The sequence below is a fragment of the Pelodiscus sinensis genome, chromosome 5 (assembly GCF_052426305.1).
Source record: "Pelodiscus sinensis isolate ZL-2025 chromosome 5, ASM5242630v1, whole genome shotgun sequence".
Taxonomy (NCBI): Eukaryota; Metazoa; Chordata; order Testudines; family Trionychidae; genus Pelodiscus; species Pelodiscus sinensis.
Genome location: NC_143056.1, coordinates 68,985,312 through 69,008,717, shown reverse-complemented (window position 1 = coordinate 69,008,717; position 23,406 = coordinate 68,985,312). Strand labels below are relative to the sequence as shown.

The window sequence follows — 23,406 nt, the reverse complement described above, 5'->3', positions numbered from 1 at the left end:
CAGTACTTTTAATCATTTGAGATGAAGTGTGGCCAATGCAGCAATTTCTGCTGTAGTCCGCAAATGGCCTGGCGCAATGGCTTTGTGAGATGAACTGCTCCATGCATCTCAACGTGGTGATAACACCTTGGCTGCGGATGCCCTTCCAGCAGAAGATTGTATATGTGGCTGCAGGAGAAGAGCGCACTGAGTCCTGCCTAGCCACCCATCAATGCAGTACATCCTGGGGAGGCTTCTTTTGCTGCTACCTTCATCTTTCTAGGGGGATGGAGAGGATACCTCTGCAATCATCCCCGCTGCTTATGAGGAGGGCATCTCACTGCAGCTCCTGCAGGAAAGAAGGAAGACCATGCTGCTGCCCCTGCCTCTCAAGGGAGACACCCCCCCCCCCCATTCCAGGGTTGAGTCTGCAGGACTGAAGCCACAGAGGGTAGAGGCTTGTGTCATGGTGTGCATAGGGTCTTGCATTGTCTTGACCTGGCCCTGACCCAAAAAGGGCACAATTACTTCTCTTTTGGAACTTCAAAAAGAATTTAAATCAGAACCCTGCTCCATGTACCAGGCCATGACTCCTGTGTCAAAGGGTGTAGCAGAGAGTTACACTTCAGCTCCTACTTTAGACAGATTTTTTTAATGTAATCGTAATTCAAATCCCAGGCAACTATCCTCTTAAATGATTTGCAGCAATTAAGGGGTCAAGTCTTGCCAGTGAATACATGCTCCAAGGAAACTAGAGCAGCATAGTATCAAACACTACTCAGGAATCACAGAGAAGGAAAATTAACATTCTTTTATGTACACATAACTCTGCTCCCAGCTATAACTGCGCTGGGATAGCCGGAAGTAAGGAGAGAGCCATCCCAGTTCCTATGGTTAATACCTTAAAAAAAAGAGATTAAAATGTAATAGTAAAAAAGAAACACTTTAACACACAGCATGATTATGTGGAAATCATTGTCACAAGGAATCACTGAAGAAAATAACCCAATAGAAAAGGATTAGACACCTACAACTAATAAAAACTTTCACTGCTACATTAGGGTCAGAATTGTACAAGGGAAACAAACTTTTTTGTTTCCAGGCTAAACTGTAACTTGCTTGTGGTTATGTCGGATGCATGAAGTCACAGATTGAGGGTGTAGGTATCGATGGTCAGGTTATTCATCGGGTTCATTGGGGTTCCTGTAGCTTTCTTGAACATATATAATTAGTCCCAATAAGAGACTGGATATTATACTAGAGGAACTGTTGGCCTGATCCAGTGCAACAGTTCTGTATTTCTAGATTCTGTATATAAATTTGCTATTTGTAATAAAAATTACTGTGGCTTCCAATCTTTATGCTGCAGATTGTAAACTGATCACTAGCTGGTATCACAAGAACAACGTTTCCTCAACTCCCGTCCCCTTTCACCCCTCCTCTACCTACGGTACATCGATGACATCTTTATGATCTGGACACATGGCCAAGAAACACTGGAGATATTCCACAGAGATTTCAACAACCTACACCCCACCATCAACCTCAGCCTGGACCATTCTACACGAGAGATCCACTTCCTGGACACCACCGTACAAATCAACAATGGAAAATTAAACACCACTCTCTACAGAAAACCCACCGACTCATACAGTTACCTACATGCATCCAGCTCCCATCCAGAACACACCACACGATCCATCGTCTATAGCCAAGCCCTTCGATACAACCGCATCTGCTCTAACCCCACTGACAGAGACCAGAAACTTCAGGATCTCTACCAAGCATTTATAAATCTCAACTACCCACCCAGAGAAATAAAAAAGCAAATTGAAAGAGCCAGATGAATACCTAGAAACCATCTACTTCAAGACAGACCCAAGAAAACCAACAATAGAACACCACTTGTCATCACCTACAACCCCCAACTTAAACCTGTCCAACACATTATCAATAAACTACAGCCTATATTGGAACAGGATACCATACTCAAAGAGGCTCTGGGAGACAGACCCATAGTCTCCTATAGACAACCACCTAACCTCAAGATGATTCTTACCAACCACCACAGGACATACCACACTAATACCAACCCTGGTACCTTCCCTTGCAACAAACCCCGTTGCCAGCTTTGTCCACATATTCATTCTTCTGATACCATTATTGGACCTAACCAAGTGAGTTATAAGATCAAGAACACATATTCCTGCGCATCCAGAAATATAATCTATGCTATCATGTGCCGAAAGTGTCCGTCTGCTATGTACATTGGACAAACATCTCAGACACTTCGCCAAAGGATTAATGCCCACAAAACAGATATCAGACAAGATCACAAAGAGAAAACAGTTTCTTGCCACTTTAACCAGAAAGGACACTCTCTAAATGACTTAGCCACCTGCATTCTGCTACAAAGACCTTTTACAGCTGCACTTGAAAGGGAATCCTCTGAACTGTCATTCATGTTAAAATTCGACACTTGCCAACAAGGACTTAACAAGACTTTGAACTTTCTCACCCATTACCAAGACAGTTTCCCCAATTATCACCTGTAATACCATTAACTCACAAACATCCCACTCTCCCTACCTTTAATATCAGCAATTCACAGACTCTTACCTTCCTTCCTCCCCCTTCCCACCCCCCCGCATCCCCCTCCTGTTCTGCAATGTGATTTGTCCTTTTCATATTTGTTCATTTTTTTTAATTGTATCCTTTGGTATATATGGTTGTGACTACTTTCTTCCACTATTTGATCTGAGGAAGTGGGTCTGGCCCACGAAAGCTCATCATCTAATAAACCATCTTGTTAGTCTTTAAAGTGCTACATTGTCCTGCATTTTGCTTCAAAAACAAACCAGTGCTCTTGTTTTCCCCCACTGCTCACAAGTGCATGAATAGTATGGCTCCATTAGACATATTATAAGGACAGAAATTATAGCTGAACTGGAGGAGGGACTGGTTGTGATCATAAACGTATATTCCAGAAAAGTACTAGGTTGTCAGGTGAACCTGTTAATGAGCAGGAGAAGGATACAGAGTACCCAGTGTTCAAATTAGGGTTACCAGCTGGCTTCAAAAAAAATAGCGGACACACTTGATCTCAGATGGGGAGGGGAACTGGCCAGGAGGGGAGCGGGGCTGGCCAGGGGAGATCGGGGTGGGAGGAGGGGGTGGAAGAGAGCCAGCTGGCGGGAAGCAGGGCTGGTTGGGGGGAGCGGGGCTGGCTGGGAGGAGGTCGGGGGAGGGAGAATCGGCTGGCGGGGAGTGGGGCTGGCCCAGGCCCATGCAGATCCCGGGGTGCTGCCCGTCCCGCTCAGAGTCCCAGCGAAGCCCGAGAAAGTCTGGACCTGGGGATTCCATCCTGCCCTGGCCCCACCCCCCTCCTCTCTACTGCGTAGTTGAGTACTGCCTGGCTGGTCGACACGCAGCATGAGTGCATCTACCAGCCAGGCAGTATGCAACTACGTACTGATACTCCTCATAATTAAAAAAAAAAACCTTATTTAATTAGAAAATACTGGACATTTATATGTCTGGTATTTTCTCAATTTATTTCCCGGACAGAAACCTCAAATACCAGACAGTCCAGGTCAAAACTGGACACCTGGCAACCCTAGTTCAAACCTGAGGATGAGTATGAGAGCTTTCCCATTTCAATCAATTGTTAATGCAGTGCCAAGGAATGGATGGGAGGAGGTCTTGAAGAAAACTGGCTCCCAACCCCCTACAAAAACCTTACAGATAATCATTAACACCTTCAGCTGTTCCAAGAGGTGAACTGAAAACCAGGGCGGGCCACGAACCCAGGTGTTTTGTGCCCACATTAGTGAACTTGGGTTATTAGGCAGGATAATGTGCTAATATTTAATCTGAGTGATCATCAAAGGCAGTCCCAAATTGAACTCTCAGGCCATCCAGCATGGAGGCAATAATAACGTGAATGACGAGAGCAGTGACTTCAACTGAGGCAAAGGGTCATGGTCTTCAAACCAGCTTTAGATGCTTTTCACTCTACTGCTGTCACTTCTACCAGATGCTTCTCTCTTACTACCAACATCCCCTCTATCTGGTCTTGAGCATGTTTGGCTCTATATAGCTATTCCAGCTATCCAGCACTTTGCATTGGAAATAACTTTACATGCAATATATACTGTAGAAATTATTTGCAGAATAGGTAGGTGTCCAAGACCTTGCTTCCAAGGATCTGTCTTATGGGCTCAAATAAACAAGAAATTCAGAGCACTTTTGGCCTCTGCAGCAAGCCTTTTGTTGTATGCTAAGCACTAGCCTTATGGCCCTGTCCTCTGCCTAAAACTCCTTTCTGGTCTCCAGAGTCGTGGTGCAGCTAACGAATTTGCTGCTCTCTCTTCAGATATCTGCTGTTCTCCTAAGAAATGACACAAGAGACGCTATAGAGCCCTGTGGTTGGCTTTTGTAGGACTAATGGGAAAAATAAGAATGTGAGTGGCACTGACAGTAGGATAAAGCAACAGGGAAGGAGGAAATGACATGGAACTTTTGCTCCAGGGAGAGAGAGAGATTGAATATGAGTGAAAAAGCTTGACAGAGATAAACAATAATATAGGGATTCTGGAATGGATTCCGTGGGCAAAACACTGGCAGCTGGACGAGTATTGACTTTAACAGATAAAGCTAGGTCAGGGATTACTGGGATAATTATAAGTGGAGTCAGAGGGAAACCTCCAGAGGATTTACCCTGCTAGATCAACAATAACAACCATGACGGAGAGAGAGAGAGAGAGACTGTCTCCTCTGAGTGGCTGCAGGGGGAGAAATATGTATGGAAGTAACATGGCCTATTTGTTACAGCAAGGAACAAGGTTCTGCTGTTGGCTCACTGTATGACGGGGAGGCAAATCGCATAGAATGCAGAGCTCCCAAATCCCCTTTCCACTAAATACAGAGAGGCTTGAATTAGGCTCCAAATTAAATCCACTCTTGACTGTCACCTTTTTTTTTTTATTTTGTTGGAACAAGGATTTGTTGCATGTGTAGGCTAGGTCTGCACTACAGTGCTATTTCAGGATACTTCTGGTATCCCGAAATAGCATTTTCTGCTTCTTGACAGCAGGCCCATTATTTAAAAATGTAATTGAAATAACAGGTGTGCTATTCCCATGTCCTGGTAAACCTCGTTCGAGGATTAAGGGACTTGTCAGAATAGCGCTCTATTTCAAAATTTGGCAGTAAACAGTACCCAATTTCAAAGTAGACTCTCAAAAAAATCTCAAAATGAGATACTTATTTCGAGCTAGCACCAGAGTGTAGACACATCCTTAGAGAGGAATGTTGCCCAAGTATCTCATCTGCTGCTGTCATTTAACCATTCCTTTGACTGTGCCCTTATGGAAATTGTTAGGCTACTTTGGTTGGTCTTTGTTGGTTTCATTTGAAGGGCCAGTAACTATAGGAAGCAGTAGTCCAGACTCACTGCAGTGTGCCAAAACCTACCGAGCCAACTGGAAACCATGAGAACCAGCTGTAAACTTAACAGAATATAATTCTGCTTTAGGGATATCTTGGCAGTACAGAGTTTTAATCTCAACCTAAAGGAAAACTGCAATTACATATAGCTGAGATTCTAGTCACAGCAGCTAAATAAAGCATAAATCACCACAAAACATCTTAAAATGTCTATAAAATAACTTTAATAAAGAATTAGCATTCTAATTCAGTGCCTCTTTGTAAGTCTGGTGAAAGTTTGACACACAGGAAATCCAGTGCAGCATTTGGCTGTGTGGGAAAGGCAAGAAACTTTTATAGCTATTGTAAGTTAAGTGTTTACACAGTCATATGCTGAGCTCCGTTTCCTGTATCTCAAACAGCATCCCAAAGCAGGACTTCCTGCTAGGAATTAGCTGTAAAATGGAAGCTCTAAGGAGACACAAGCATCATTCATAATTGTGGTGGTAGAGAGAGGATGACCTTTCTGAAAACAGTTTGGAAACTTATTTTTACAAATGGACAAATCTGAACAATAAGAATTCCTCACCCGTGGTAGCCAGACTTACAGAGAACAGCACAGTGACCTGCAAGAATATCAAGGACTCAGGAGCAGCAGAGAAACAGCCCATCCTAGAAGGCAAAGCTAGATAGTCTAGGAAGGCTGAGCAGAGAGGATCAGTCCTAATCTGCCTGGGAGTGGAAACCTAGGCTGAAAGGAAAGGTTTGGGAGAAGATCTCCAAACTGTTGGTATAGCCACACCTCATTTAGCATTAATCAGCCCTTGCAGAGAGGTTGCCAGTATGTCCTACAATCTGGATTTTGATTTCATACACAGCATCTTGCAGATAACATACAGGCTTGTTTACACAGCTTTGGTTGGTATAGAAGAGGAGTAAATGAGAGCTGCCACTTATTAGAAAGTTGTACTGTCACTAATTTTCCCTGCTCATCCCATTAAGGTAGCCTAGGAATTGGTCGTCAGCTGATGAGATTATTGCTAGACATCATCAAGATGGCTATAATTAGCATTTTATTAGTGAGGATCCAGAAAATCCCCTTTGTTTGCAGGCTTGGTATATGGAGGGGGAAGGGGGGAGAGAGAATCTGGAAACTCGTCAGATCCTAATAGTTACAACATGTGGCCATTTCTCTACCAAAAGATACTCAAAACCATCACCCTTTGAAGGTACGTTCGGAAGTATGGCTAACATCCTTGAAAGGTGCAGCTCCCATGGTGTGCAGGGGAAGAGAAGGACCTGATGCAGTCTCTGTTCTACCCCCACATTATAAAAGTTTCTCAAGTTTCTTTTCATTCCCCATGGCTGTTTTTTCCCCCTACCAGTTTGGATTTTTGTCATAGAATTTAGCAGAGGTTAAAAGGTGAGGTTTACATGTAAGTGGACCTGGGAGTACTAGACATGGGCCTGGAACAAAACTCAGATTCCAAATACCTTGAGCTTGAGGTTAGTTTGGATCCAGACTGCTCAAATGGCCTGCTCACCTCCCTTCCCCTTTCATATAATGACATTAACCATACATGAAAAGAACACTATTAAGGTTGCAAATTCAAACACTCAGAAGTTAGGAGAGGCCAAAATTTCTGTGCAAGCTGAATTTGAGTCCCTTGTGTGTTTGTATTGCGATATTCTTTTATTACATGGTCACACATACTTCTTCCTTAGGAACCCCCACTCATGTTCCCAGTGGCTCCATAGCCCCATCTCTCTTCCTGGACTCCTGTTCTAATCTGTGTCACTCTCCAGGTTCTCTGCCCAGTTTCTTTGCCCAGCCAGTCCCAGTTCTCCACCTGTACCTCAACTCATCCAGTTTATTTCTCCTCCCATCTCATTTCCTTCACATCATCCCACTGGTAGGCAGACCCAGTCCCTTTTCCCAGCCATTCCCTGACTCCCCAGTGTCTCATCCAATCTTGGTCCATCCTCCTGCATATCAGTCCCCCCAACCTATTTCTCTTCCCAGCTCCTAGACCCACTCTCACTCTCTTCATCCGCCTGAACTCCCAGTCACAGTTTTCCTCTATCCCTGCCAGCCTCTATCCCAGTTTCTGCTCCCTGCCTCCCTCATCCCAAGTTCCTTGTCCCAATTTATTCCCCACCATCCTACCAAGGGCCAGCTTTTGTTCCATCTCCATTGGACTCTGACATCTTCCCTCTCTATAAAGCCTAGGTCTGAGAGCACGCCACTGAGAGCACAAATTTTTACTCAGCATGTATTTAAACATGTGTTTTCAATGGTTTAGATTTTGTCCAAATTTGGGTTTCTCTCGGGGTTGGCAAAGACACATCTCTGGTTTGACACCTGCCCCCTCAGCAAATTTCAGATCCCTCCTCCAAAACATTGGCGTGCTGGTGCTTTTAAAAATAAATTAAAAAAATGCAAACCACGTTATAGACAACTGAAAACAAGATCTTGTAATGGAAAGTGTCTGACAACATGATTGATAGTTCTGCTTATAATAGTTACCAGTTCTGCTTATAACAATGGACTGCCCTGAAACCACAGATCCTTTGAAACACCCCTGACACTTGAGGAAATTAAAATTAGTGACTCAAGACGTTCTCTCTGGCAAAGCCATTTTTAATCTTATTGTGAGATTAGTAATTCTACTTGCTGCTAATGATTAACACAAGGCACTACATTTGAGGAACATGTCAGGTACACTGGTATGGAGGGAAAGGGATGTGCTTACCTGGTTTCCATAGTAACTTGGCTCACTCCTTTTAGTGTTTCATAAAAGTGGATAGATCTTAGGCCTGGGTTGCATTGGGATTTTAGCCATCGATATGAATTGTGTCTACAGTAAGGATTTGCACTGGTTCATTAGTGGCAAAAATCCCTGCATAGTCAACACCTTAAATATCTTTACCAAAATCCAAATATCTTTTTCAGTTATTACAAAACTCAGCTCAGATTAACCCAGAAATTCACAATATTTTGTGTTAAGTGGGTCTGTTTTGGTAAACTGGCTAGTTCCCCAAGGTTGCTGGAGAAATTGCCATGTTTCACCTGTTTTTCCAATAGAAGTTTCAGATGTGTATTGCTTTAAACTTTTTGGGGTACCTCATAATAAAGCTCCAGGGACTTGTCTATAACCAGCCAATTTCCTTTAAACTTCCCACCATTGCCAACTGGAGCCAACAATGATGCAAGCTACAGATATGGGGCAGCTCTGCTAGCATTTTAACCCTTGTGGTGTTCAGTCCTACCCTGTGCAGGATTAGGCTAAGGAGTAATAAGAAGGGCAGCAGCTGCTGGCACTTCATCTGCACCCGAACTCCCAAAATTGCTACCAGCGATGGAGATGGGCTAGTGTACCGTAAAGTTGTACGTATAGCGCACACTTTTTTCCCCTTTTTTTACGTCAAAGTCGGGGTGCGCATTATCCATAGGAGGTTTTTTTAAAAAAAGTTTTAAATTCACCCCCAGCAGGCACGAGTTGGGCGGCCAGGGGTTCAGGCACAGGCTGGGCTGGGCTGAGGCGGGGGGGCCGGCAGCTGAGCGGAGGAGATTCCCCCCCCCCTTCCTCTGGCAGGCGTGAGCTCAGTGTGCATGAGTTCAGCTGGGCAGGGGGACCCCCGCAGCAGGAATGAGCTTAGCTGGGCAGGGGGCCCTTCCTCCTTATGCATACCTTAAAATCTTGAGTATAATGGGGGTGCGCATTATAGATAAGAGTTTAGTTTATTCAAGAATTTTAACCTTTAAAAGGCAGATGTGCATTATACTCGAGATTTTATGGTAGATGTAGCTTAGGGATTCAACCCCCCCAAACCAGAGTTTAACACTGTCCCTATGAATGAAATTTCATACATCTCTACTTAGTAACATTCTGTTGCAAAGTTAGGTGGGTAGGGACCTTCCTCACAGCTTTTGCTAGCAAGAATATCTTGTTCCTCTGTGGCATATTTCACTTGAAGATCCCAAAGCAAACTTTAAAGACAATAATATAGATGCTTAGCAACCCTGTGAGGGGTGGAATCTCATAGATGAGAAAAAATAGAAGCAAAGGGGTTACATTGCCCAGGTTCACATAGTGAGTCACTAGCAAAGCTGAGAATAGAAGTCAACCAGAGTAGTCTAACCACGAGACAGCACTGCCACTGGAAAAGACTCCCTACATGCTACGTTGGAAAGAAAACTGTAATAGTACTACTGCTTGTTCAAGAACAGCACATTTCTTCCAAGCATTGAAAACGTATTGCAAAGGTTGTTGTGTAAAACCACGCCAGCTTGGTATCAAGGGAGAGGAAGAAAGGTCTGTATAAACTACAATCTCCTTGAGAACAGCCTTTTTACTTGAAAAGGCCTCATGGGGGAGTGGGGGGGGGGGGGGGGGAGAGAGAAGGGCTATTCCATAGAGAGAGCGCCAGGGTGATGAAATGTTTGATAACGTAAACAAACAGAGCTACAAATCTATTTTAGAATAACAATTTTAAAAGGAGTTCTTCCCTGTTCAGCTTAGGAAGAAAGCAAATTCCCAGGGATAGACGTGATGGAATTTTTAAAAGATATTAACATATTTAAGATTTGCATTGTAAAGTAATCATGCCTACAGTCTTCTCTAACCTCTTATGCTATGGAGAAAGGAAATGGTTCTTAATGAAGCAAGATGAGTTTAAGAATACACGCTGTTACATATTGGTAAAGGAGAAAGAGAGAGTGTTAGAAAAGTGATGATGGCTTCTTCTCTTTCACAATAGCCGTTTCCTGCACATCCCAGTCAGATCTGCTCACTTTGCTGAGACAAAGAAGTGTCCATTCTATTAGCCTCACAGAACCAACTCCACTAGGTGTAGTACATCATCCAATCCAGCAACAGATAAATTATGTTTGCACAGTTTTTATTGCTAATGTACCAAGAAGGAGCACAGCTAGATTTTTAAGAACACAGGCTAAGCATGTAGAATTGCCAGTTTAAAAAATGTATCAGTGGAGCAAGTTTAGCTGTGGAATCTTTGAAGTAATATGAGTAAACATGTCATTTTAAGAGAGACTTCTATTACTATAACTGGAGAGACTAAGGAGTGAAAGAACCAAGGAGACTGAACTCCCCTTCCACTCCAAGATCTGGTCTCTCCAGAACAGGTTGGGGCATGTGGGAAGCTACTACCAGTGCTTTCCCTGGTCAGTGGGTAGAGGGTTCCGGAGCTGTCAAGTCAGCACTAAACTCACACAACCATTTTTATAAGAAGCTTTAAAAAAATAAAGAAAAGAGCCAGCCCATCCATTTCAAGCCTCATTAGAAGCACCGCAAGAAAAAAAAAAATCAATGTTGGGCAAATAGTAAAGGACAAAATTGGATAAGGAAACACCTTACTGGTTTGAGAAATAATTTTATGACTCAAATAGTAAGTGCTTTGAAATACACCATCGTCTTCTCTACTGGCACCAGCTATTTGTGTGGATGAGAAGCCAGGCAGACAAGCTAATGGAGGGAAGTCTTTGATCCCTGAAGTGGCTTTTCAACTGAAGTTCTGAAAACCCAAGCAATGGAGCTGATCCTCCTGCAGCCCTTGTTCATGCCAATACTCCCACTGATTGCTTAATGAATACATAAGGATTATATATTTGGGCCTATTAGCTAAAGAAGCCTCTCATTAATATATATAAAATCCTACCAGAAAGGGGAATGCTTAATACACATCTTAACCAGTGGACAAAATGGGGGAAAGAGAAGATGCTGGACTTGCACAGATCAAGGTGAAGAGTTGGGAACAGAGCTATGAACAGTCTCTTACTCTAGCCATCAACACTATTTCCCCTCACTAGAGGTTTGCATTTGTGTGTGCTTTGCGGGCAGGCACAGGGCACAGACAGTGAAGACTGGCAGTTCAGTTGGAGGAGACTACCCTACATCCTGTTCAATCTGAGATAGGGCTGTAGAGCTCCTTCTCTCCTTGGCCACGTTGAGCTCACTCCCTCTGCTGAAAAAGCTCAAGAGCTCTTCCTTTCCCCCTCTAGCCACCTCAAGTGCTGCCAGTACAGGAGGATGAAAGGGGCTCCAGCGCACCCCTCCCTGTGTTGCCACATGTGTTGTGGGTAAGTGGAAAGAAGGAGCACTGTTCAGCAAACAGATGTTCCATCCTAGCCTGGGAAATTCAGGAGGAACCCAAATATTGAAATTCTGGAAACAGGATAGAAAATTGAACAAATTTAAAACTACCACAGGACCAAAAAAAGTCACTAACAGTTTCAGGTCAGAAATATCCATGAAAAAAGACAACATTAAAAAAAAAAAAATCAAACATTTTGTTATGAATCTTCCCCACTAAAAATTTGGAAAACTAAGCCAAACCCCCACATTTTCCCCATGAAGAATTGAGTTTTCAAGTTCAGCAAAACTAAAGTTTTGTTTGGGGGTGGGTGGGGGGCATCAGCATGAATCTGAGGGAACTCCAGGGTTCACCCTTCCTGAGCTGCTCCACTGCTGTCTGCCAATCTTGGAGAGAGGAGTCCTAAGGCTACCACTTCCCCTGCCACTGTGACTGCTTCTGTCCAGGGAGTGGTGAGAAAGGGAGCTCTGGGTCTCCCTCTTTTCTTGGGAGACTTCATTCATAGTTTTTAAATGTCAGCCCTGGCTGTCATTGATTCTACATGCAGAAAAAAACCTGGCAGGAACACTGATCACCTGTGTGTGTTTGTTTTTTATTTAAAAACCTTATTTTGGTAGAGCATCATGGCTCTTAAGCGGGAACTCCTAATCATGTATTCCTGGATAAAGAGGCAAATTAAAGGTCATTGTTCAACATAGCATTTATACAATTATCTGTAGAGTTCATAAGCTTAGATGATTAAAACAAACTAGATGCAATTTAATTTTTTCTAACTTTTGTACTTTATTGTGCTTGGACTTTGTGTTCTTTTCTGTTTATAGTCGGCTTCACTTATTTCTCAGCCACTAGCACAAAGCTATTGGATTTGGGGTTCCAACTCTGTAGGGGGAGGGAAGGGTTTAAATTCCTGTTCCCCTTGCAAAAACAAATGCCTAGCATCACTGAAATTCCAGAAATAAAATCTTTGGGCTATGTCTACACAGCAGCGTTATTTCAGAATAACTGACATTATTCTGAAAGAACATAGTCCGTGTCTACACACAAGCAGTTATTTTGACATAATGTTGAAATAATGTTGACGTAGAGGACTGCTTACTCAAACTCCTGTAACCCTCATTCTACGAGGGGTAAGGGAAGTCAGAGGAAGAGTGCACTCTCTCGAAATAACTGCTGTGTAGACAGCGCCAAAAGTCAAAATAAGCTATTTCGACTTAAGCTACACAATTAATGTAGCTCAAGCTGCATAGTTTATTTCAAGTTTAGCCCAGCTGTGTAGACATGCCCCATATTCAGTATGAGATGCTGGATTTGGGGTTTAAACTATTTGACTGTATATTTTTCAGAACAGTGCTGTTAACCCAATCTTTATCTTCCTCTCAGACTGAGGGGAGGGGAGGGACTATGAGTTTAACAGCCCCTATTCATTTGTCTCTCTCTCTTCTCATGTTCTGCAGCATGTCTGCTCCAGGCCGAGCTGGTGAATTATGAGCGAGTCAAAGAATATTGCCTCAAAGTGCTTAAGAAAGAAGGCGAGAACTTCAAGGCACTCTATCGATCTGGCGTAGCATTCTACCACCTTGGTGACTTCAACAAGGCACTGGACTACTTGAAAGAAGCAAGGTCCCGACAGCCGACAGGTACTGGTACTAAGGAAAGCCTCAGAAATATCACAGTGACAGCCTTTACTCTTCCTTTCATTGAGCCAAATCCATCTCTGGTTTAACTTGTGTTGATTTCACCAGAGATGAATGTTGTGGCCTACTGTGTCTGGTTATATTTCCTTTTGAGGATTCATTGGTAGCACACCAGCTTTGCAGTGACATTGCCTGAAGGTATTAACTTTTGACCACTGCTGAGGCTGCAGCAGAGCCTGGAAGATAGTGGTGCAGGTTGCATCTCCCAGAATGGGAATTCTCTGGTCTAGCAAGACCGTGGATGTTCCTGGATCAGAGACCCTGGTAGCCTAGTGGCAGGATGACAATCCAGGTGGGGCCCGGCTGAAGCAGTGGGAGGGAGCAGGGGCTGGGACTGGTGGCAACCTGCAGCAGTGGAGCTTGAACTGGCAACAGCCCACGGCAGCCTGCGGCACTGGGACCAAGTCATGGCAGCCCACTGCAGCATAGGGCCAGAGCCCTGGACAGCTCACAGAAGCAGGGCCAGAGCTCGCAGAGCTGGGATCAGAGTCTGAACTCTCCGCAGCCCCCAGCAAGCCAACCAGGGCCAGAGCTTGCAGGCTGGTGGAGCCCAGTAAGCAATCCAACCAGGGCAGCAGTAGCAGCGAGGTCAGCAACCCAGCAGGGGCTGGAGGTAGTCCCCTTGTCTCCCACCCCCATCTCTTTGCAGCTGGCAGAGTCAGCGGCTGGTGGCTGTGGTAGGGGATCTTCTCTGGACTGGCAAATTTGCTAGTTTGGGACCAGTCCCAAGGGTGCCAGATAAGGGATGTTCAACTTGTACTGCTGGGATGTACAGGACATTCTAACCTCCTTGCTTGCAGGAAGGGAACCAGGGGGACCCACATCTTACCTCCCCTCCTCTAGCCCTATCTCTGGTAATGATACCAGGCAGACACACTGCATCTTCTCCATAGCAGACTGCCATTTGCAGTTGCGAACATCCACACTTCCATCATCTCAGTGGAGACAGGTGTGTGTCTCTGCCCTGCTAGACAGGCCCCCTTACTTCCCCAAATCACCAGTCCATGTTCTTTAACTTTTACCTTAGACACAGTTAGGTTTCTTGTTCAGGAATCCACCTTTTATTTGTCCAATAACATTTTTGAATTTTCTGCCAACATGATGATTGCACATTCAAACTGGCCTGTAAGATTCTTGGCCCTTGTAGTAATGTACTCCACAGAAGAGGGCAGTAGCTCCACAATTGTGATGTTTACATCCTCCAAACAAAAATAACTGGCTCTTGAACACATGCCCAGGACTGTTCGTTTTAGTAACACAGGGTAGCTTTGTCCTTCTGGCTCTATTATTCATGACTTTCTGGTGCCAGCTTGGACTGCCCTTTGACATAGAAATTTGAAGAATTTATGTCATGTCTTCATGTAGGCCTGGTTATTAAACCCACTAGAGTGAATTTAAAAATAACAATTCAATGAAAATAAGGAGAAAGTTAGGAAGATCCAAGGAAAACACAATGGAAATATTTGCCACACACAGACATAAGCCCATAAGCCCCGAGTGCTTTCTCCAGTGTGAGTATGGAAAGGGAATTGTTCTGCTGAGCCCTAGCAGAATGCTTCAGCTAGTGCTCCCTAAGCAGAAGGTGGAGATGAGAGGCTGGCTAGCCCAGCTGCCAGTGATTGATGCCCCAGAGGAATTGGATCCTTACTCTAGCTGGACATGGTCACCGCAGAGGCGTAGTGAGTGCTGGCATTTGTCAGGAGGCATTCTGCTTCCATCTGCCATGTATGGACAGAATGCCTCAAGCCTTTGGCCAGAACAGCTGTGTGTGGTCCCCTGGCTCAGTTAAATGTACTTAAAGGCATGGTTTAGCTCAGTGTTTCTCAACCAGTGGTACAAGTACCCTTAGTGGTACTTGAGAGAAGTCTGGGGGGGGGGGGGAGGGGTGCATCAACACAACTGAAATTTGGAGAAAATGGAATTTGTTTCAAGTTTTGCAGTGCTTTATTATTTTTGTACTTTTTACACTCAAATTTCATTGCCCACCTGGCTATGATTAAGTTGTTTAGACAAATGTGCTGTAATGGCAGAAAAAAAAACTGTGTGTCTGAAAACTGTAGGTACTGGGGGTATTTTTTTTATTTTTGAAAAAGGGGTACAGTAAAACTCCAATAGTCCGGCATCCAATTGTATGGCACTCCCGATAGTCCGGCATCAAAATGGTAAGAGCTTAGTGAGTGAGCTTCAGTAAAAAACAAGTCACAAGGCAGTAGCGGCAGCAGCTGAACCAAGCGAAACCAGACAGGACCGAGTCAGTCTGCCACTGGCATTGTGTGATGCTGGACAGTGCTGCAATAAAAAGGGTTTAAAACGTGTGTGTGTGTGTGTGTGTGTGTGTGTGTGTGTGTGTGTGTAAAACCAACTTATAGTACCTCCTGATAGTCCGACATATCCAATAATCCAGCACTATCTAGGTCCCAAAGGTTCCCGATTATTAGAAGTCTACTGTACTTTATAAAAAAAAGATTGTGAAACACTGATTTAGCTCATCAAATGTACGATCTTCTCTTCGTCCTTTCAATTCCAGCTGGAGCCAGGAAGTGCAGAGATTAATCCAAACTTAAAAAAAAAAAAAATAGGGTGGGCGGTGTCATATAAAAGCTATCCTACTCTTGGTTTTTAGGATCAGAGTAGTTTCAAGTTTCAGCCAAACTTTCCAATCTGTCCTTATTTTCTTTGAATTGGCTTTTCCCTAGTTTTACTGCATGCATTTATGCTATTTATTCCTTGCAATATTACATGGTCTGGTTGCTCTCATCTCTTTAGAAAATAAATACTGAAGTAGTCAACAGCAGGGAATGACCCAAAGGCCCCTAATTCCCAAGAAGGACAGCTTTGAATCTGCACTCTGCCTCATGGAGCCCTCTAGGATTATCTACAATACTATGGCGTTTCAGGCGGTTATTCTGTTGTATTAATGCCTGTTTATTAAAAGTTCAGGGATGCAGAAGGGGAAAGGGAAGTAATCCGGAGCATACATAGAAAGGAGGGAGGATGGCATTGTTAAAGCACAGTAATGGGAGTCCGATGACTGCTGTGCTAATCCTGACTCTGCTACAGTCTTAGGCTGTGTCTACACTGGCGCAATCTTGCGCAAGAGTAGTCGCTCTTGCGCAAAAACTTGCTGCCTGTCTACACTGATCATGTATTCTTGCACAAGTAAACGGATGTTCTAATGTATGAAATCAGGGCTTCTTGCACCAGAACTCTGACACTCCCGCTCAGGAATAAGCCCTTTTGCACAACTGTTCTTGTGCAAGAGGCCAGTGTAGACAGGCAACATGAATTTCTTGCGCAAGAAAGCCCTATGGCTAAAATGGCCATCAGAGCTTTCTTGCGCAAAAGAGCGTCTACACTGGCATGGATGCTCTTGCGCAAAAGCACATTTCTTGCGGAAAAGCATGTGCCAATGTAGACGCTTTCTTCTGGAAGAGTTTTTGCACAAGAACTCTTCCGCAAAAGAGTTTTTGCGAGAACATTCCAGTGTAGACGTAGCCTCACTATATGATCTTGGATAAGTCACTTAATGTCTTGTCTGAGTTTCCCTGTCTGCGAAGTGGAGATAAGCATCCCTTCCCTACCTTTTAAGGTCAATTCCTTAATGGTCGTACTGTGCCTCGAGTATTAGCATGAACTTGTCCTGTGCAATGTAGTTCTCTAATAAGGGGTGATTTAGAGATAAATCAATGGAAAAAACTACTCTTCCCTGATGGAGGGACTTTTTAAATGGAAAGCAGGAATTCAGTGACAACAGGGGCATTTCCTTGTTCCAAAGGGCAGTTAGTACAGCAAATCCTTTAAGGCTATTTATTCCCCATCAAAGGTTAGCAGAGCTGGGATTGGCTTTTCCTCTACGTTCCCACTGAAATCACTAACAGACCTGAAAAGAATACAATAAAATGTGTAACTCCCCTCACTAGGAGACAATTTGGAAAAGGAAAGGAGAACGTACTTTAATTATGTAAACTTATCTGCAGCTTTTCATAAACTCTGAGCAGCGTCTGGTAAAAGCACAGAGTTCAAACTGGTTTGAAACTAGAAGCAGCCGAATACCTGTCTGTCTTACAAGTCTTTGTTTTCAGAGGAGTCTTGGCCTTAATTATACATATTGTTCAACCTCTTCCTATTCATAGCTCTTTCTAGTAATGGCATACAGCAATTGGAGTAAAGAAGGAACTTGAGTTGACCTTCTGGTCACATAGAACACCAACAGTTAGAAGGGGGTGGGCCTATGTAGCCTATTTTGTTTTGCAGCAGAGAAATACCAAGCCTGGGAATAAAACCCAGTTTTCCAATAGAGTAGAGTAGCACCCTGTGACGGCGCGTTGGGGTTTTCCCATCTCCTGCACCCCCATAGTGACACAAACAAACTCCACCAGCCAGTAGAATAGAGGGAGTTTATTGTTCCTCCAGGATACAGCACAGGTGTAATCTGGTTACAGCAACTGGGGCTAGGATGCCTCAGTCCCCCTTGAGATGGGGGAGACTGGGCCCCTAAATTCCAGCCCCTTTCCCTAGGCTGTCTCCTCCATGATCCCAGCCAGAAACTAACTCACTCACTTCCAGCCCTGCCCCCAGCCAGGGTTCCACTCCCCTTCTTCCCATTGTTCTGCTCCCTGGGAGACACCTGTCTGAGTTTCGAAGCCCCCTTGCATAATGACTCATCCCCTGCCCTGCTGGGCCGTGCTGTAGCCAGCAGCCAGTAGAGGTCACTCACAACCCACTGCCCAGCATAGCAACCAGCAAGGTACCCACACTATGTCACACATCCTAGCCATAAAGTCTGTCTTTTGTGCACTTAGCGATTGGAAGGACTTGGGAATCAAATCAAGTCATGGTCACAATACCACAGTGCATTGATCACCAGGCTATTGCAGTGTTTCTCAAAGTGGTCCACAGACTCACTCTGAGAAAACTGCTACTGGGCAGCTCCAGTTTGTTTACTTGCCAGCTCTGCAGCCACGGAGCCTCTCAGCTCCCTTTGGCTCCATTTCACCATTTGCAGCCAAGGGGAGCTGCAGGAAACAGCAGCAGCAGCCGCCTGGCTCACACCACTTCCTGTGGCTCCCATTGGCTGCAGAAGGTGAACCACAGCCAATGAGAGCCACGAGGCCCAGAGCAGCTCTCGAGTGTGTCCATGGACCACTTTGAGAAACACTGCTCTATCTAGTCACTAAACCAAAATCACAAGAAAAGCAATAGACTTCCCCTTAGAGAATAGAAGGTACTTTCATATACTAGCATAAGCACAGATCTGGCAATCAAGAGGGCAGGGGTCCATGCCCAGTTCGGCTAATGACTTATGTGACTTTGGCCAAGGCACGTGAGTTCTGTGTCTAAGGTTTTGCCACCTGTAAACTGATCATTCCCTCCCTCAGAGGCTTATTTCAATAGGTTTGTACAATGCTTTGAAATGTTCCAAAACGAGCTAAAACGTGCAGAGAACGATTAGCTAGTAGCAATGGAAAGGCAGAGTTTGAGGGGGGGGGAAGAGAGCGTTCATTTGCTCTGTAACAAACTTCTGTATATGGTTTTTCTTTGACAGAAGTGTGAGCTTGAGAGAAGTTGTCATGACTTGTCTGGGAGATTTCTAGGTAACCTTCAGTAAGAATATCTCCTGCCACATACCTTACTATATCCTGTTCTGCCCCGGCTCCTGAGGCATAGCAGAAAGCATTTGAGAAATGTTCCACGTGGGCGCATTTGTGCCATGAGTCACTGGCTCCCTAACCTATGGGGCTGGAGGGAGATATGGCATTGGATTGCTTAATTATGTACTGAACTCTGCCTCTCCCCTTCAGTCAGGCATCCAGCTGGTTCCTGCAAGCTCAAGCAGGTGTGATTTCCTAGCATGCTTACTCAATTATCACTTATCACCTTCACTGGGCAGACATTCAAGGTGCAAAATAGTGATAGAAATGTAGCCCTGTTAGTCTGGTGTAGCTGAAACAAAAAACAGGACTATATAGCAGTTTAAAGACTAACAAGGTGGGGTGATAGTGGGGTATAGGTTGTTAATCTCTGTGGAATGTCTCCAGTGTTTCTTGGACATGTGTCCAGATCATAAAGATGTCATCGATGTAGCGTAAGTAGTCTCCTATAGACAACCACCTAACCTCAAGATGATTCTTACCAACAACTACAGGACATACCACACTAATACCAACCCTGGTACCTTCCCTTGCAACAAACCCTGTTGCCAGATTTGTCCACATATTCACTCTGCTAATACCATTATTGGACCGAACCAAATGAGTGATAAGATCAAGAACACCTATTCCTGCGCATCCAGAAATATAATTTATGCTATCATGTGCCGAAAGTGTCCATCTGCTATGTACATTGGACAAACATCTCAGACACTTTGCCAAAGGATCAATGCCCACAAAACAGATATTAGACAGGATCACAAAAAAAGTTTCTTGCCATTTCAACCAGCAAGGACATTGTCTCAATGACTTGATTACCTTCATCCTGCTTCAAGGGCCTTTTAAGACTTCACTTCAAAGAGAATCTTCTGAACTGTCATTCATGCTTAAATTCCACACTTTACACTTAAGTTTGAATAAAGATGCTAATTATCTTACCCATTACAAAGATAGGTGATAATTGGGGAAGCTAATATCATTAGCTCACAGACATTCTCTCCCCGCCTCCCCCACCGGGTCTGAAATGTGATTTGTCCTTTTCATATGTGTTCATTTTTTTTAATTGTATCCTTTGGTATATATGGTTGTGACAATTTTCTTCCACTGTTTGATCTGAGGAATTGGGTCTGGCTCACGAAAGCTCATCACCTAATAAACCATCTTGTTAGTCTTTAAAGTGCTACATAGTCATGTTTTTTGTTTAAGGTGCAAATGTGTGCAATAGGGAGGCTCATACAGCCTGTAACCCATCAGCTCCTGGAGCAGCATAGGCCTTAGGTATCTGAATGAGGGTGCAGGGAGTAGAGGGAATTTGAGCTGATATTTTCCTTCCCCTTCTCTTTGGAGCCACAGGCTGCCAGTCATGCACCCGAGGTCTTGCCTGTCAGCCCTGTGCCCAGAGCTTCACGCTCTAGGCCCCACCTACCAGCCTTGGTTTTTAGCCAAAGCTTTGCTCCAGGCCTTGCCCCTAACTGTGGCCCTCACCTCAGCTAAGTTACCCCTATTTGCATCCTTTGCTCACAGCTCTGGGGAGTGGGAGATGTGGACAGGGATTGGGAGGGGGGAGGTAAAAAGATTGGGAACCTCTGTGCTAGGCAAAAGGCCAGCTGGCTGCAAGACTATGTAGGGCGTCAGTGATTCAGGTACATCAAGAGGATTCAAGGAAAGATTAGAGAGATATGAACTGGAATAGAGTATCTGTTGAAACTACCTAGAGCAGGGGTGAGCAGTGGGTCCCATGGGCCAGAGACAGTTCGTAAGTGTTAGCCCCTGGTGGACCACCAAACTCTTTAGAGGTACAGTTGCTTGTAGTTCCTGTTGACTGTGGTTTGCCGTTCCCGGCCAATGGGAGCTGCAGGAAGTAGTGGTTTGGCCTGTGCCCCCATTGGCTGGGAATGGCAAACCGCAACCAACAGGAGCTGCGATTACTTGTGCAGCCACAGGTACAGCCAAACAAAGCATCTGGCGGCCTGCCAGGAACTAACCCTAGCAAACCCTATCTAGCTCATGAGATGCTTATTGCCCACCTCTGATCTAGACATATGTAATCACACAGGATAGCAATCCTCAAGCTTTCAGCCAAGCAGATCCTCTCACAACTGGGGTCTGGGATTAGAAACCGCTGTCATTATACATGCTCTAGCAATGCAGTTATTCCAAGATATTGTAGGGAAATAGGGTTTCGATTTGTCACCTGTACAGCCCCGTAGACTCACACAGCACTGTGCAAACAAAGATCAGGACATTCCTTGCCCCTAAGAACTTATCCAAAATGGACAAGGCAGCAGAAAGAACTGTAGGGCCAATGTATGGATTACTGGGGGAGGGAGGATAGATTCCCAGAAGTGAGTCTGAAGGAGAAGAGGGGTAATTTGCTCAGCCAAGAGAGGCATACTTTCAAGGCATAGGGGCAGCATGGCAGAAAGCAAGCAATCAGAAGCTGGAGATACTTCTTTCAACTCCCACGTTCAATGTAAAAGAAGAGCTGTAGGTGAGAAAAGAACATATAAAGATATGTAAGTGAAAATGAGGGGCCAAAACATGAGGCATTGGACAGAGGAAACCAACAGAAAGAACTCTATCAGAAATCAACAGGAGATGACAACTTCAGTATATTGGATAGAACAGCTTGGGGTGAAGGCAGAAGATAAGTGGGAGAGAAGATTACAGTATTCAGGGCAAGAGTTCACCAAGGTCTGGCCAAAGATCTTAAGAGCAGGGGTAAAGAGCAGATTTCTGTTCCAGGCAGGTGACCAAGTACTAGACCAGAAGATCTTCCTTGTGGGGCAGTTCCTGTGGCCTGGGAAATTCAGGAGCAGTGTTTATAAAAAGGAGACGTGACTAACAGCAACAGGAATGTCTGTGGTGTAGCTTGTAAGTTCTTTGCTGGAAGTTATAATCACTGTGGGTGCATGTGTCCTCTTTCTCTGCAGATACCAATGTCATACGGTATATCCAGCTGACGGAGATGAAGCTTAGCAGATGTTCCCAGAGGGAGAAAGAAGCCTTATGAAAGGAACCTGCTTCAGTGGCAGGGGGACATTTCTTTCCCAGATGCTCATTGGGTGGATTTGTCCATTTGCTCCAACCCATCCCCATCTCTCCCTCCTCCCTCCTGCGCTCTTAATTTAATCCCAGTTTTAAAAGAAGAGACTCGGACTCTGGGTTTGGCTGCTTGCCAGCACAGTGGTTGTAACCCAGTCCCTCTTAGTGGGGGGGCAGACTGCCTGATTCTGGGACAGTGGCAGAAGTTTGGAGGAAGTGAGGAGAGCCTTGAGCTGGCTGCTCGCTGCAACTCTGCACTAAAGGAAACACCTCGGAGGCTGTAACTGACCAACCAACCAACTGGAGACAAACTTGTTCCTGCTGGTAGCTGCAAAAACAACGAGGAGTCCTGTGGCACCTTAGAGACGAACACATTTATTAGGGCATAATCTATGTAACTGCTGGTAGCGGTCACTGGAATTCTACTGAGCCAGAAAACAAAGAGAGCTATTGGCCACTTCAGGAGGGGAAGCAAATTTCCCTTTCACCAGTTCCCCAGCCTGTGCCTTCCTTACAGGCTCTGTGTTTTAAGGCTTCAGTAGGAGTTCTGCTAAGTAAGCCCAACCTAAACATCCTTTTAATAAAAGATACTCCTAAACAGCAGCCCCAATGCTGGGGGAGTGGGTTCCTAGAGTGCTGTGGAACTCGGAAGGGTGTAAACGCACTGTACAGCACGGGGATTAAACTGTGGAATAATTATCTGCCAATAAAAATTGTGAATGGTTAACATTCCACACATTACTTTTCAAAGGGATTCCTGAGTTCCTAATCGCCAGAGAGGCATCATAGTCTAGAGAAATAAGCATGGGGCTGGGAGCCAAGAACACTTAGGCTATGTCTACACTTGCAGCTTCTTGCGCAATAACATCTTGTGCAAGAAGTCTTGCTTTTGCGCAAGAGCGCCCATGGCAGCGTGGATGCTCTCTTGCGCAAGAAAGCTCCGACGGCCATTTTAGCCATAGGGCTTTCTTGCACAAGAAATCCCTGCCGAGCGTCCACACTGCCCTCTTGCGCAAGAGCTCCTGCACAAGAGGGCTTACACCTGTTAAAAAAAAAGAGCGTAGCTCTTGCGCAAGAAGCCCTCTCTTACCACGCCGTACTGTAAATTTCCTTGCGCAAGAGCGGGTGGGCAGTGTAGACACTCTGCGGATTCTTGCGCAAGAAAGGCCATACTTGCGTAAGAAGCCACGAGTGTAGACATAGCCCTATAGTCTTGTCTTAGCTCTGCCAATGCATTGCTGTGTGGTCTTGGGAAAGTCACTTATCCTCTCTGTGCCTGAGTTTCCCCATGTGTACAATGGAGACTGTAGCACTTCCCTCCCTCACAGGGGTGCTGTGAGGATGTATTTAGTTAATGTAGTAAGTGACATTACAGTAATGTACAGTGCTAAGTATTATTAGTATACTGAATTGTGGTTGCAATCTGCCTGGTGTGTGTTGGTGCTTCCGGGGTTCTTTCCTTTTATGGAAACAAATGCCAGTGAAAGATAGAGGATTAG

General features: G+C 44.7%; 1 protein-coding gene across 1 annotated transcript in view; it reads left to right on the top strand.

Annotated features, from left to right (window-relative positions):
* The window catches only part of TTC9 (tetratricopeptide repeat domain 9), a 34,872-nt gene extending 12,252 nt beyond the window's left edge, over positions 1–22,620 (top strand). The window contains exons 2-3 of the mRNA XM_075927314.2: positions 12,975–13,157; positions 21,796–22,620. Coding sequence (XP_075783429.2) covers positions 12,975–13,157; positions 21,796–21,875 — 263 coding nt within the window. The 3' untranslated portion in view covers positions 21,876–22,620. The remainder of the gene's footprint in view (positions 1–12,974; positions 13,158–21,795) is intronic.
* The last annotated feature ends 786 nt before the right edge of the window (positions 22,621–23,406 follow it).